At 56.2% G+C, this 14,768-nt stretch overlaps 1 protein-coding gene across 1 annotated transcript in view; it reads left to right on the forward strand.

The window, feature by feature from the left end:
- KIF25 (kinesin family member 25) overlaps positions 1 to 14,768 on the forward strand; it is a 36,919-nt gene that overhangs the window by 17,034 nt on the left and 5,117 nt on the right. Inside the window, exons 8-9 of the mRNA XM_029943273.1 lie at positions 7,487 to 7,554; positions 12,356 to 12,430. Of these exons, the coding sequence (XP_029799133.1) occupies positions 7,487 to 7,554; positions 12,356 to 12,430 (143 nt within the window). The remainder of the gene's footprint in view (positions 1 to 7,486; positions 7,555 to 12,355; positions 12,431 to 14,768) is intronic.

Consider the following 14,768-nt stretch of genomic DNA (forward strand, 5'->3'; position numbering starts at 1 on the left):
ATTTTGTTTTCTCTTTAGAACCTGCGTCGTTTTTAGCTTTATTGACCCAAATGGCCTGGAAGGAAGAGTGGGAAGCCCAGCACCCACTGTGGCGTCCCCTGCTGGACGGGACCGCCGGGACACGGGCTGTGGCGGGAGACAAAGGGCTTGTGTCCACAAGTGCCAGAGGGACGCCTACCGATGTCGGGGAGATGACGGAGCTGGAGGCAGGACTGGAGCCAGGCTGAAAAACACAGAATCTCCAAAACCTTCCGTTCACAAGTACCACTACCTTCAAACCTCACTGAGGCCTTTGGAGAGGGCTAGAACGTCGGTCTGTTGTTCTAAAAAATTTCAAAGAAGTAAACATTTATGATGCCTTTCTTATCTGAAACGCATTTCAGCAGAAATTAATAGTTGGCCATGGAAAGTTCTTCTTTGCAGAAGAGTCTAGCTAACCAATTCAGAGTGAGTGACAAGGTTAGAAGTCATCACTTGAAATCCCTTATGGGTCTGGTGACAGTCTTCTGTGGTTGCTAGACGGTTAGGGGTCAGCAAGATCTTTACCACGGAAGGTTCTGGAACCCTGAACACTCGAAGTTTCACAGAGGGATGCCCAGGCATGAGGAGGTGGTCCCAGGCCACCGTGCTACAGCCCCCCCAGGGAAGAGACGGGGGCTACAAAGTCGAGCCCCGCGTCTAATGGAGTCTGGGTATCTGTCATTTTGGACAAAAGGAAAGAAATCAGCCAAGTCAGACCGGGAGACACTTCACAGGCCCGGTGACCCGATCCCTGAGAAATCAGTACCGCCAAGAAGCGGGGGAGGAGGCGGAGTGAGAGACGCCCCAGGCTGGCAGTCAGGGCACCTGCACGGCCAGCGGCCAGATTAGGACTTGTGTGGGGTCGTAGTCACCGTATGCAGGGGACTGGTAACGGCCTGGGGGCTGTGCTGAAAAGAGTCTAGTCAGTTAAATCAAACGCTGTGCTGTCTGATCTTTACAAGGTGCGAGGGAAATGGGAGGTGCCCCTGGAAGCCGTGAGCGGCTGGCCCCGCCCCCACAAGGTCGGCCCATGGAGTCCGTCCTACGCGGTCACATGTCATAACCTGCGGCGACTCTTCCTAAGCCGCTCTGGTTCCTGGAGCGGCAGCTTCATGTTTACGCAGAAGCCCAGAGAACGGTTAAGCGGCACCGAAAACTCTCGCCAGTCTCTGGAAGTAAGCACTTTAAGAAGTCTTGTTCTGAAGGGCTGTTTCTGTCTGTCACTCGGCCAGCAGTGCTGAGTGCGGCCACAGGAGACAAGGAGATGCTCCCCGATCGGAATGTGAGTGAGAAGGGCCCGGGCCCGTCCTGCCGATCTCCTTTCACAGGAGACGCTGAGCACCCGTGGGGACGCACGGGACCTCTCTGCGCCGCGCCTGCTGCGGCGTCGTCCTGGCCGGCCCTCGGGAGTCGTCGCTGGGAGAGTGGCCCCCGAGCCCGAGGCCCTGAGGACCTGTCGCCGTCCCTGCATTATGTTATCGCTGTTCTCGCTGTTCTTTGTCACTGTGTTCAGCCTGTGACGTCCTCTCCCGTCCCTGTCAGAGTCCCACTGAATTTTCAAATTGAGAAGTTTGAGGGGTTTGTGTTTCTTTATATTTTGCCCATCAAGATAAGATGATATTTCTTTCGATTGGGTCCTTTGGGATTTTCTTTAAGGGAATCAGTGGAACCCAAGTTGTGCCTTAACTTAATCGAGCTGCCGGTCCGGGGACTTGGTGTCACTGAATGTGAAGAGAAGCCATGACCTCACGGCTCTGGGCTCCCGCGGGCGCTCTGTCTCCAGAGTCTGAACCTGTGAACCGTGAGATCATGAGCAGCACCGAAGTCGGACGCTTAGCTGACGGAGCCACCCAGGCGCCCTGTCATGAGGCCCCTAACTTGTCCTCTAAGTGGGGCTCACCCGGTCCTCGCCATAACCGTGATGGTGGCAGAAAGCAGAGACCTGTGGTCACGCCCCGGACCCTCTGGTGTCTGTGGGGACGAGGTGCGAGAGCACGCAGAAGCCCGTCCCTGCCCGAGAGGCCGCTGCGCCTCCAGCGGATATTTGGGGACGGCTTCATGGTCCCAAACACAGAACACCCCAACCTGAACCCTTGATTTTCCCTTCGGACAGACTCCTAGTCCTGTCTCCCCATATTTGCGGTGGTGCACTGCCCTCCCAGGGTCTGTCTGAGGCCAGAAGTGTGGGGGTCGCTGTGGACGCTTGCCCTCTTAGTGCCCTCAGATCCTCTCGGTTCTGCAGGGAAAGCCTTCCCGGGTCTAACTTACTCCGTCCCCTTCGCTTCTGCACTCGGGGCCACCTCACTGCTGCCCCTGGACCTCGCTGACCCAGCCCCCCCGCAGCAGCCTGTGTCCGATCCGCTCGGTCGGGGGCCGGCCTCGGAGGTGCAGTGTGGTCAGACACACGGCCTCTGGCTTGGAGGAGAAACTGTCTCGATTCTGACCTGTTTATGCCGAGGAACATGCGCACCGTTCCCGGCTACACTGGCCTTGACCATGACCAGCCCTTTGCTGCCCGCAGGGCTCTGCATGCGCACTTTCTCCTTCCAGGATGCCCTTCCGCTCTGCGTGCCCAGCGTCCCGGGCTGAACTAGGCCCTCTTGTTGCCCCCCTTCCATCCACTTCTGTGGCGTTCTTGGCAGAATCGCACATAATTTTCCACCGCGGGTTTGGTTAGATTCACCTGCGCCCCCACGTGCGGGCTTTGCCGTTCTGTTGACCACGAGACTCGGTCTGGACCTGGCATAGCCCTGAGCGAATGATACACATGCTTCCAGTTCATTCCATGGCCTGGGGCTTTCCTGTCCGTTCTGCCACCGACGAAACGGGGTGGAAACAGGAAGACCGGAGTCACCGGCCTGCCGTGCGCCTCGGCCCTGTCACACCGCTTCTTGAGGCCATGACGATCCGCTCTTCCCTGCGGTGAAGTCGTGGGTGTAAAGGGGCCTTTCCGGAATCAAGATTCAGTTTCTTAAATATGAGCCGACAGTGAAGAATTGAAAATTGTTATAACAGCAAGTGTGACCTGCACAGACCTGTGTCTGCATTTCTAGGGAGTTCCCAGACTTCAGGAAGAAATTCTCGTTCTCTTCCCATCAGCTTACTTCAAATTCAAGCTGTGTATTTACATCTCCTTCTGCTGGTTGGTTATTTCGTGGCTTTCAGTCGGCTGCCCGGAGAGCGTGGCCCTCATCCCGCCCCCAGCGCCACCCCAGGAAGGCCGCGCTCCTCTGCCGCAGGACGCATCCGCGGGGGGTCTCGGAGCTCCTGCCACAGTCGTGGTTCCTGCTGTTTGCTCCGTTGTGGAGACGCTACTTTAATCCAAACGTTAGAACCATGGACTTGGCGAATTTTGTGAGGTGCGTGGGGGCCTTGACCCGCCAGCTCCTTTCACAGGTGGCAGGAAACGTGAACAACCGTCCAGGGTCAGACGACACATTGGACCAGAGTGCGAATTAGCAGACGGGTCTGTCCTAGTTGTGAAGACCTCTGTGGGTGCTTCTTACCCGAAGACCCTCCAGAACCGCGGGGCCAGTGACGGTCTGTGGTCCCCGTGGCCCCGTGCCCTGTCGGGGGACGGGCGGGTGGAGCTGGGTGCCGCGGCCAGGCGTGTCTCGCCCCGGCTCTGCCGAGTGGACATGTACCAGCACCTCGCCTGGGTGCGGCCACGCCCATGCGCGTGTGCCCTGGGGGCCGGCACCCCCTGGCCCCGTTCCCGACCTCCCAGGGGACGCTGTGGGGGATGTCTGTGGGAACACTCGGCCCCGCCGTGGGTCACCTCTGTGAGTCCATCGTCCAGGGCGGAAACTGGACCGTGGCGGTGATTGACGCCACCCCCGCCCACCTCGCCTGGGGTCCTCGCTAGTTCGGGTTTTATGTTGATAGTGTCTTGCGCTAAATATTGATATAGACAGCAATAAAACGTATAAATCATATAATGTTTATAAGTACTTAGAATACTTATATAAAAACTTACGTAAGTGATACTTACAAATAGAACAGTGTGAACTGTAGATGTTTGTATGTGTATAAATTTTCTATATTTGCTCCTGAAAAGCCACTGGCTAGTTTTCCTTGTACCTTGGGGCCTGAGTTTTTATTTTTTTTACATTTACTTATTTTTGAGAGACAGAGAGAGGCAGAGCACAAGTGGGAGAGGGGCAGAGAGAGAGGGAGACACAGAATTAGAAGCAGCTCCAGGCTCCAAGCTGTCAGCACAGAGCCCGACGCGGGGCTTGAACCCACAAACTGTGAGATCATGACCTGGGCTGAAGTCGGACGCTTATCTGACTGAGTCACCCAGGCGCCCCCGATCTGGGACTGAGTTTTTAAACTGAACGTGATTTTGCTGAGATCGGCGCATCTCGATGCCGGCAGCGACTCGGGTGAGTGGCAAATCCCTCCTGATGGCAGCGATGCCTGTCTCTTACGTCACCGGGCAGGGCCCTCTCGGCCCCTCCCCCCACGGAGCTCAGACATCCCCTCTTGGGAGAGGGTCCGTGCCTTGTATTGGCACAACTCCAGCCCACGCAGCAGGGTTTTCAGAATAAGGAGCTGATCTTCCCCCGGGGATAGAGCTGAGTGCCTACCCCGGAGGAGAGAGACCCTGCCGCTTGCTGCGGAACCCCGCACGTCTGCCCCGCTGAGTGCCGTCGGCGGGAGGGCCGGGACCCAGAGGTGGCGCCGGAGGACAGGGCCTGCGCCCACGGTCTGAACACACTTCACTTACCTCCTCTTGGTCAAATGTGGGACAAAAAATGTACTTTTGGCTTCAACATTGGGTGGCCATGGATGGCGAAGGATTCTGGGCCTAGATTTTTTTGAAAGCTGTCGAGGGGATTAAATACAAACCGGAAAACAGGTGAGGAAGGGGCTGCACGTCAGGAAACGGTTCACCGCCTCTGATCTACCTTCCACACCCACGTCCGCGGAGCCCGGGCTCCCACCAGGGCGTTCGCCCGGCACCGAGCGCCGAGGGTCTGCGCCCACCACCTCTGAGCATCCGGCCGCTCCCCTCCCGGAAGGAAGGCTGGCCCGGGGCAAGAGCTTGACATTTTGGATGAAGAGAAATCATGTTCAAAGATGCGGGAAACGAATCTTATTTCTGAGAAGAGGCCCCGAGTGCTATGAATGGGGAGGCGTTTGTGTGATTGGCCGGGAAGAACATCTAAGCTGGTTTTGGGAAAATGGGATCTTGCTCCTGGAATTGTTTCAGATGTTGTCCGCCATCTAGCGGTCGCCCTGTAGGACGACTTCCTCAGGAGCCCGGGCAGCTTCTGGACTCACGCTTGTTTTTATGGCTTTTTATGTTCCTTTCAGGGTGTCCCTTGAGCTTTCGGGTGAGACATTGTGAACCGTAGCGTTTTCCATTTGTTTTTCTTTATGGTTAAAACGCAGACATTTGCAGACGCCAGCAAAACACTTTGGGGTGTGTGTTCCCGTGGAATTCATCCTGGGGCACTAGGGTTACGTCCTGGCACGATATTAAAGGAGCACCACCGTGAAAACACGCCTCAAGCGGGGAGCGAGCGGCGGGGGCTGGTGGTCAGGTCCGGGGTCTGGACGCCAGTTCTGGGCTCTGCTCCGAAACGGCGTCCGTGCCTTACACTTTGTTCCTGCATCTTCCGCCGGAGTTCGGGCGTTACAAAGATGTAGGAGGGGCGCCCGCGGGGCTCAGCCGGTTAAGCATCCAGCTTCAGCTTAGGCCATGATCTCGCCGTTCAGGAGTTCGAAGCCCACGTCAGGCTCTGTGCGGACGGCTTGGAGCCTGGAGCTGCTTCGGATTCTGTCTCCCTCTCTCTGCCCCTCCAACTTGTGCTCTGTCACTGTCGCTCTCAAAAGTAAGTGAACATTAAAAAAATTTTTTTTAAGGATTTAGGAGCTGCGTCCCTCACAGGGAACATTCTGGTCATCATACACTGACGTCACTCTCAGCAGAGAAGCGGGCTCTGCCTCAGTCACTCCCCTCAGGGTCAGGCCTCTTCCTTGCATGCGTGTTGGGACACGGCCACGCCCACGCCCGCGGATGGTGACGGGGCAGCGGCAGGAGGCCCCCGGCACCGACGCTGCTGCGTCCTGGCCAGAGTCCCGGGCCCGGGCTGCCAGCCCCATCTGCTCCGACGCACTTCCCGTTATGGTGGCCAACGACCTCCCGCTCTGCCCCCGCGGCCCGGCAGCTTGGGAGCAGGCTTTGAGTGGCGGGTCCGCAGCCTGCGTCCTGAGTCCTCCCCACACCCTTTGGTGGGGGTGACTTCCTCGCCTTCTCGGCTGCCGGACCCATCGGAAAGGTCTGCAAGGCAGTGACGTGAAGGGTGAGCTCGAAGGAAGGGCGCTGGCCTGGAGACGGAGACGCCAGCGGCCCGCGTGGCGGCGCTGCGGCCGCCCCCCTGCGGCAGGGGGGTGTCGGCACGGGCGCCCACGGGAGACGCTTCCGGTGAGACGAAGGCCTGACTCGTGGGCGTGCGGGCGAGTCCTTACCGCACACGCGCCTGGGCGCCCGCCTCGCCCAGAGGCGCACCTGCGTCCCGGTGGTGCTTGTGGGGACAGCGCACACCCGTCTCTGGCGGGACCAGCATCTGACCCGGGGGACCTCCCGGATCCGGAAGCCGCCGCACGCGGCTCCCAGGGCCCCACCGCGCAGTCGGCGGGAGGGAGCAGCCGCGTCTAGAGCAGACAGCTATTGAATTCCACCGCTTATGTCTGTAGCGTCTACACAGGCCGCTTTCTGGACGTGCATTTATTTTCGCAGAGAGAAACACGTATCTCAAAGTACCAGCGAGAAGCTGGGGAGGCACGGCCTCCGAAAGCGGTCACGGAAAAATTAATCGTTGGCTTGTTTCTACGTCTTCCTACACGCCTGGTCGGGGTGTACACTGTGTCCCAGAACTGGAGCCCATTCGGAGTGTGTATTTTGTTTCTCCGCTTAAGGAAAAGAAACCTGAGGCCCCGTCTCTGGCTGAGGCAGCGTCTGCTCCTGCACACAGACCGCGGGGAAGGGTCCGGACTCCAAAACTCTTAGGGCCCCCGGTTACACCTGCAATGTGTCCGCGACGGGACTCGGCCCTGGGAGGGCCTGGCCCCTGGCTCGAGGCGTCAAGTGCCCACGAGGCGGTGCCCTGGGTGCTGCCCCCCCCATGAGAAGCAGGGAATGAGCTTCCCCGTGCCTCCCGCCACGGGTGTGACTTTCCTCTGGCACCGGTGCCCAGCCGTGTGTCCCCTAGAGGGGAAGGAAATGTTACAGCCTTTGGGGACCATCTGGTCAATGTCTTAGTTACTCAATTGTGCGGTTGAGCAAAATGCATCCGCAGACAATCCCTAACCTGGGCGTGGCTGAGTTCCACGAAGACTGTTTACAAAAACAGGCGGCCGCTGGACGGCCCGAGGGCTGGGCTCTGTCCACCCTGTGCTGCGTTCCCAGGGTCGCCCTGGCTGAGTCCTAACTGCTCTGTTTATGCTTTCTCATTAGGAAACAGTCCTGGTGAAATGTGACCGGCCTGCTCACCCTCTGATTAATAAAACATATCGTTTTGAGAGGTAAGTGCTTTGACGCAGAAGCAAAGTTAGACAAATATCAATCTGCGTTAGCATTTGGTTCATGAAATTCACAATATATCCCGTCATTTGCACTAATTGCCAAAGAGCAAAGGCAACTGAGTGGAGAAAGCACGTCGTGTCTTTTTTTTAAGCGTATTTATTATTTTGAGAGAGAGGGTGAGCAGGGGAGGGGGAGAGAGGGAACCCCAAGCAGGCTTCAGGCTGTGACAGCGGCAACCTGGACGCGGGGCTCGAATTCAGGAACCGTGAGACCATGACCTGACCGCGCTGCCCAGGCGCCCCTGAGGGTCACAGCTTTTGCAAAAACTAACTGAAATGGAATCTAGACCTAAATATGACACATAAAACCATAAAACTTTCAGAAACCGACATGGGAGGAAATCTTTGTGACCGTGAGTGAGGCAAGGAATTGCCAGAAACGCCACTAACAGCACGATTTATACAAGAAAAGACGTATCGGCTCTGCTCGGACGCCACGCGCTGGGAGCGGACGTCCTCAGGAGCCGGGGAGGCAGGCCCCACGCCGGAGCCAGCCTGTGGAGGTCACGGCGCTGACCCGGCCGAGAGCCGGCGCGCAAGGCGCCTGCCCAGACGCTGCAGCCGCCAGACGCCGATGTCCTCCGTCGTGTGGGGGTGCCCGTCCGCGGGGCAGGTCGCCGAAACCACCGGCGGGGGCTGGAGGTGTCCGCGTGGTTGATGGCATCGAAGGTGGTCGGATGGGATTTCCTGTGACACTGAACACACCCTTTCTGCATGACCCAGACCTTCTGGAAAAGACAAAACCCTGGGGGTGGAGAACAAGCCAGGGTCCCCCCGGGGCGGGGAGCTGCTCTCCGTCTGGGTGGTGGCCTCGCAGGCGCGCGTCCAGGGCTGAAACACGGAATCCATCCGTACCTCAGGTTTAAAAATACAATCAACTTTTCAAAGGGACCGTAAGAGACAAGTGGGCCGGCTGTGCTGTGGGATCCTGGTCTTCGATCCCCTCATGGTCCTGTGGCTACAAATCGCTCCAAGCACGTCTGTGCGGGTCCCTCGGCCTTGGCCTTGGCGGGGACGCCTGGGGCGGGGGTGGGGGCCACAGGCGGAGACACAAGGCCCGCCGCTCACTCGCCCTTTCCGGAGTCCCGTCGGGGTCAGCGGCCGCCGGACCCAGGGCAGGGGCATGGGCACTGGGTGCAGGGACGGCCTGTCAGTGTCTCTGGGACCTCGTTTTGGGGAACTGGGGGGCAGCACATCATACACACTGGGGTCAGTGTGAAGGGGAAGGTCTGAACAGAAGAAAGAAAGGAATCTGCAAGTAAATGACTTCCTTCTATCCAAGAAGAGAATTCGCCTCTGAATTTCCATGAGAATTTGTTCTGGGGAAGAATGTGTTCAGGACTGACCCACTTCAAAAACGGAGCCTATGCGTCTTCTGAGATCAGAACACTATTTATAACAGCATCTGACAGAACTAATAAATGTCGAAATATTTCATTTCAGCGCTGAAAGAAACTCTCAACAGTTTCAGTACTTAGCCCCTTTTTAAAAATAAGTGTGTGTGAAAGGGAAACCACAGTCCTTCCTAAAACATTCGGGAGAAGGGTGAACGGGCCCAGAGTCGGGAGACCATCGCATCCTCTGAGTGGGATAACAGTATATCATTATGTTTTTAATGGCAAATTAAAAGTAACAGCCATTGACCCGAAATGCCGAAAGAAAAATAAGAAGTGATTTTGCTGTTTAGAGCGTGACGGATGTATCGGGCACCCAGCGGACTCGTGCCGGTCCTCCGGCTACCTTCCTGCTGTGATGTACCCGCAGCATGCTCCTGTCGGGTCCCGTGGTCCCGAGTTCGAGCCTTCCCTGACTCCCGTTCCAGGCAGAGGCGGCTGTGGGGGAGGGGGGCTGCGGGCGCCCGCACTAGGTCCTGACGGCTCCGTTAACCAGGAGTTGACCAGGCAGAGAAGAGAGGACATGCCGGTGGGGAGACAAAATGGCCAAAGGCACAGAGGAGGAAAGAGAAGAGGGTCAGGGACCCCCCGGGACCACCTGGCACACGCTGGAGGCGGTGGGGGTGCTGGCTGTGTGGAATGAGTCCCCAGGGCGGCTCTGCCTTCCCCCCCCTCTCCCCCGACCCGCGAGGACTGGGCTGGCCCCGTGGGTCCGCTGGTCCCCGGGCCCAGTGTGCCCACGGCTTCCTGCCAGGGCCTGCTCGGCCCTGGGGCCGCACCTGCTTCGGCTTCTCTGGCCGGAGGCTGGACCCACGCCGAGGCTGCTAAGGGCCACCGGCAGCTCTGTCTCCGGTGAGCTCGCATCTCTGGATGCGTTTCTACGAAGATGCAGAAGGGATTTCTGATACGAGGAGAAGTATGGGGAGCGTGTTCCTATATAAGGAATTTATAAGAAATAGAAGGAAATGTGAAAGTAAATCATAAAGATCATTGGCCTTTTTCTTTATTTTTTGGAGCACTTTATGTATCAGGGATATTGATCTTTTGTCTGTGATTTAAGTTGCAACTGTTTTTTCAAGTTTGTCATTTGTATTTTTTTCTTCGCTTCTGATAGCTCTTACCCATGCAAAACCTGTCCCCCCTGGGACTTAATTATGGTGACAAAGGCCACCAGGTTCAAGAAGAATATACCCACGTGTACTTCCATGATTTGTATGGTTTGACTTCTCACATTAACCTATGACCCGTCTGGAACAGCCTAGAATACTGTCTAAGGCATAGATCCCATGTACCTCCCAGTTAGGGAGAGCACTCAGTGAAACACATCTTCCCCCCTAATCTGACACGACACCTCTTTGTCATACAGCCGCCAGGTGGGGTCCAGTTCCGACTTGTCTCTGCTGCCCCGGAGCTCCCCCCTCCCGCCCCGCCCCCTGGCTCAGGTGCAGGCTTCCGGGTCCGGGACAGCCTACCCTGGGCTTTTCCTTGCTATTCTGATCTCTTGTTTTGCCAAATCAGGTGTATAATCACATTATGTGGCTCCAGAGGAAATCCTGCTGGTGGAGATGGTCTCTGGGGGTTGGGGGGAGTAAGGGAACTTCACACACTAACTTCCTCGCAGGCTTGAGTCTTGCTGTTCAAGGACGTGGTCTATCTTGTTATTTGCTGGACTTGAGTTATGTCCTTCAGGAGAGTTTTATAATTTTCTCCCTAAAGAACTTGGGCCTTTCTCATGAGGGTCGTGGCGAGGTTTTCAGTTTGTTTTTCTCCGATGGGAGCTTCCTTCCACGGTATCTTCTGACTGAGCTGTCTGTGTGCACGCGCTGACTAGCGTTTGCACAGAACCTGTGTGGCCCTCAACCTCTCTAAGTGTCCCTGCGCCAGGTCCCGACCTTTGACTCTGGGGTGCCCAGTGCACGGCCCCGCCCAGATCTTAGGTCATCCCTTCGCTGAGTCCACTGGGGCTCCTGAGCAGTGACTGGACACCGTGTGACCACGCGCAGGTGGCACAGGACCCTTGCCCTTGGCTTCACGTTGGTGGGAAAGACCTGAGGGCTTAAGTAAGATGTTCACAAAGCCCCAACTAGTTACTAATTAGGTAAAGTTTGCTGACCCTACTATGGGTTAGAGATTTAGAACACATTCGGCCAGCGGCCACGGAAATGCCTCGTTTCAATCATGAGTTTTAAAAACTAAGAGGAAAACTAAGCCTATCAGCGAACTGGAGAAAGGTCAGAGAATGCTGAACGACTTGGGGGGTGATATTAGGGAATTACTGCTAACTTTTCAAAATGTGGTGATGGTAACGTTGTGCTGTGTGTGGAAGACTCATGCTTTGCAGACCCCGAGACTTCTGCAGACAAAGCAGAGGGACACGAGGTCAGCTTCCACAGGCTGTGGGCAGAGGGGGGGCTTGTGCGAAGTAGCCGGGCCCAGGGGAGTTCAGGGCTAAGTTAAAAGAAAGATTCAGGAGCTCAGCATCACGCCACTTGCTCTAAATGCCTTCCTGATGACGCAGAATAAACATTTTATACAAGATGCCTCTGAGGTTCAAAATTAATTCTGCTTCTAGAGGTAATATGGATCAGTCAGTCGCACATTATGAAACATTTTGAAAATGAAAGAAGAGAAAAAATCAGTTCCAGCTAAATAAAACCTTGTATTTCAGGAGTCTAAGCTTAAATGCAACGCACACTCGACTCAGTACACCTGCCCCCTGCCGTGTGTTTCATGCGCTCATGATCCGGCACAAAGCCCGCTCTCAAAGCCCAGACATTCCGGTCTCGTCTCAAATTCCGCAGCAAAGTGCATTTTTTGGAAGTCACGTCCTGCTTAGCTGTATTTGTGGGTACTTCTAAACACAGAGCCGCACTGGATTCCCTTTCCATAGTGACCCCCCAGTCCTGGTGCCCACTAACCTGGGGTGTGGAAAACAGTTCTGTTAAGAGCTGGAACATAAAGACTAAACATTGTGTAGCCAATGTTGCCTGGAGTATGATTTTTGCAGTATTATTGTTGGACCCACTTAAGTGGAGCTAATTTAGTTCTGGGATAATTATATGGTGTCCTTTCTTCTCCTTCTTCCTTGCTTTTCCTTTCTGCTTTGCAAGCATTCATAGTTTTGCTTATTGTGTTTCTACAACAGAGAAGACAATTCTCTAGTCTTCCTTAACCTCTGTTAGCTTGAAAGGCAAGGGGATTAACCTTTTATTGTTTAAGAAAACAGGAATCTCGACAATGCCGGGAGCTTCTGTGGGAAGTGGGTGAAGACCTTGTTGGCAGGTGTTCCCATCTGCCTACTAATTCATTCTCTTCCAATCATGCAACATTTCCACTTTGCCTCGCAGAGTTTATGGTCCAGCGGAATCCCAGCAAGTGGTATTTGAGGATGTGCGCCCCCTGCTCACGTCGCTCTTGGACGGGTGAGTTAAAATATCCCCAAGGTCAATGATCACAGTTACAGGGAGATCTCCTTCATGCTACAAGATACGACGTTAGAGCCCGTGCATTGTCTACTCGGCAGAGCCACCGCCGCCCCGTGGTTGATTAGCCTCCATGGGGGAGGGGCGGTGAGCGCCAGGAGAAGGACCGAGCAGGACTTGAGGAAGGGTGTCCCTGAGCACGCAGGCCTCAGGCCCTGCAGATGCTCCCGTCACGTGTGTGCGGGCTGACTGCTGTGAGCACCTGGCCTGGTTGGCGCTGGGATTCTCCACGCGTTTTGGAATGTTCTAGAAAGTCTGAGAGGCACATTAACACTAGCTGGAGGAACCCATCGTCCCTGTGAGAAGGAGCCTCTGGCCCCGGATACACGAGCGCTGCTTCCCAAGGCCGTGGGTCACAGCTTGGGAGGAAAGAGCGTGTTTTTAGCAACAAGCGGAACCAGGTTTGTGTGGCTGCCCCAGTCCGCCAAGACTTCCTACTCCAGGCGGCCCGGGAGAACCCCAGTTTGGGGGCAGATCGTGCGGTGTCCTGGAGAAGGCGGGTCCACGTCTGCCCGGTGGAGGCTCCCCCACGGCCAACGCCGGCGACACGGAGTTGTGAAGACAGGACTCTCCCGCCCCCAGCGCCCTCGGGTCTGAACGCCTCATGGGCGCCCGGGAGGGGTCAGGTCCTCCTGGGAAAGCCACGTGGCCTTGGTGCCACACCCCTGCAGGGTCCACCCTCTGCTGTGACAGTTTCTGCTCAGCTCTTGCCCTGGAATGTTGGGGCTTTTATATCCTTCCAAAAAGAAGTTCTTCCATTGAAAACGATAGGGGAGGTCTTGTGTGTTCAGTAGCCTCGCTAAGCAAGCAGGTTCCAGAAAGGTAAAAGGCGCAGCCGTTACACGACCGTTGCCAGAGCTGCCTTCCCATTTTAAATGAGAGGCAGACGGCGCTGTTCTCAGTCTGGAGAGGCTTTCTTCGAGAGGCTTCCTTCCTCTCTATGTTCCTAAAGGGTCCGAAAGGTCCCCTGAGAGCTTGCTTTTCAGCTGAGGTCCAAGGTGACTGCTAAGTGCAGGGGCCTCTCCGCAGGCAGGGGTGAGATTCGCGGAGCTGGGGGGCGCGGCCAGGGTTTTGTTACAGAGACAGGATGGCAGACCCCCTAGGTCACTGGCAAGGTGCCGGCCAGTCAGAACGCTCATTTTTTTAAAACGTTTACTTATTTTTGAGAGACAGAGATGGAGCACAAGCAGGGGAGGGGCAGAGAGAGAGAGAGACACACACAGAATCTGAAGGAGGAGCCAGGCTCTGAGCTGGCAGCAGAGAGCCTGACATGGGGCTCAAACTCACGAACTGTGAGATCGTGATCTGGGCTGAAGCTGGACGCTCAACCGACTGAACCACCCAGGCGCCCCCAGAACACTTTCAAGGTCCTTTTATGGAAGCAAGAGCGTCGGTGAGCTTGGCTTGCTGGGATTACCTCAGGCCATTGATCCGATTAAAGGCTGACCAATTAAATCAGCGTCTCTGAGGTGGGCCCTGCACAGGCACAGTCTTGTCCCCGTGACGCGGCGGGGCTCAGGGCCCAGCATTCTGCCCCCGCAGGTCTGAGTCCCCTGCACCTGCACAGCCCAGTGTCTACATTTATATTTATACATTTATATCAAGCTTTTGTCATATCCTGTAAATGTACATTTATTTCAAATATTGTTTCCATGTTCTCATCTTCCCATTGACATTTTGGGCTGAAGAAACAGCGGGAAGGAAACGTAGGGGGCTGGCCACCGTCCTTGTCCTCTGTGACGTGACGTGGCCCCATCTGTGGGGTGCGGGGGGCTGCTTGCCCATCAGAGACAGTGTGGCGCACGCCGGCTGTGGACGTGGGGACACCGAGTCCCTGGCACTAGCAGAGTATAAGGACACGTAGCAGGCGTTACGTAGGACTATGGTCAGCGATGCCCCGGCTCGGGACGCCATGGGGGGAAGCCGGGGGGGTGGAGGGACGCCGGGCACAGCAGGGGAAGAAGCCCGAGCTGCCCGCTGCACTGACAGCGCACGGCCAAAAGCTGGTCTCGCTCAGGGCCGAGTCCCGCGTGGACCCCGAGCGCAGGGTGCCAGCAGCGGCGGCCGGAGGACACATCACCAAGGAGAAGCAGGTGCCGACGGGAATGCGCTGTGTGTGTAGACGCGTCCGTGGCTTAGCCCGCCACTGCGGGGATCGTGCACAGAGCAGAGACCCTTCGGTGCAGTTCTACGAAAGCCTCATTTCAGACGTGATGGAGAAACAGGAACAAGAGCAAAATGGGAGGAACTGGCCATCTACGTAAACGTTTCTCTTAGA

The sequence above is a fragment of the Suricata suricatta genome, chromosome 7, assembly GCF_006229205.1.
Source record: "Suricata suricatta isolate VVHF042 chromosome 7, meerkat_22Aug2017_6uvM2_HiC, whole genome shotgun sequence".
Lineage (NCBI taxonomy): Eukaryota > Metazoa > Chordata > Mammalia > Carnivora > Herpestidae > Suricata > Suricata suricatta.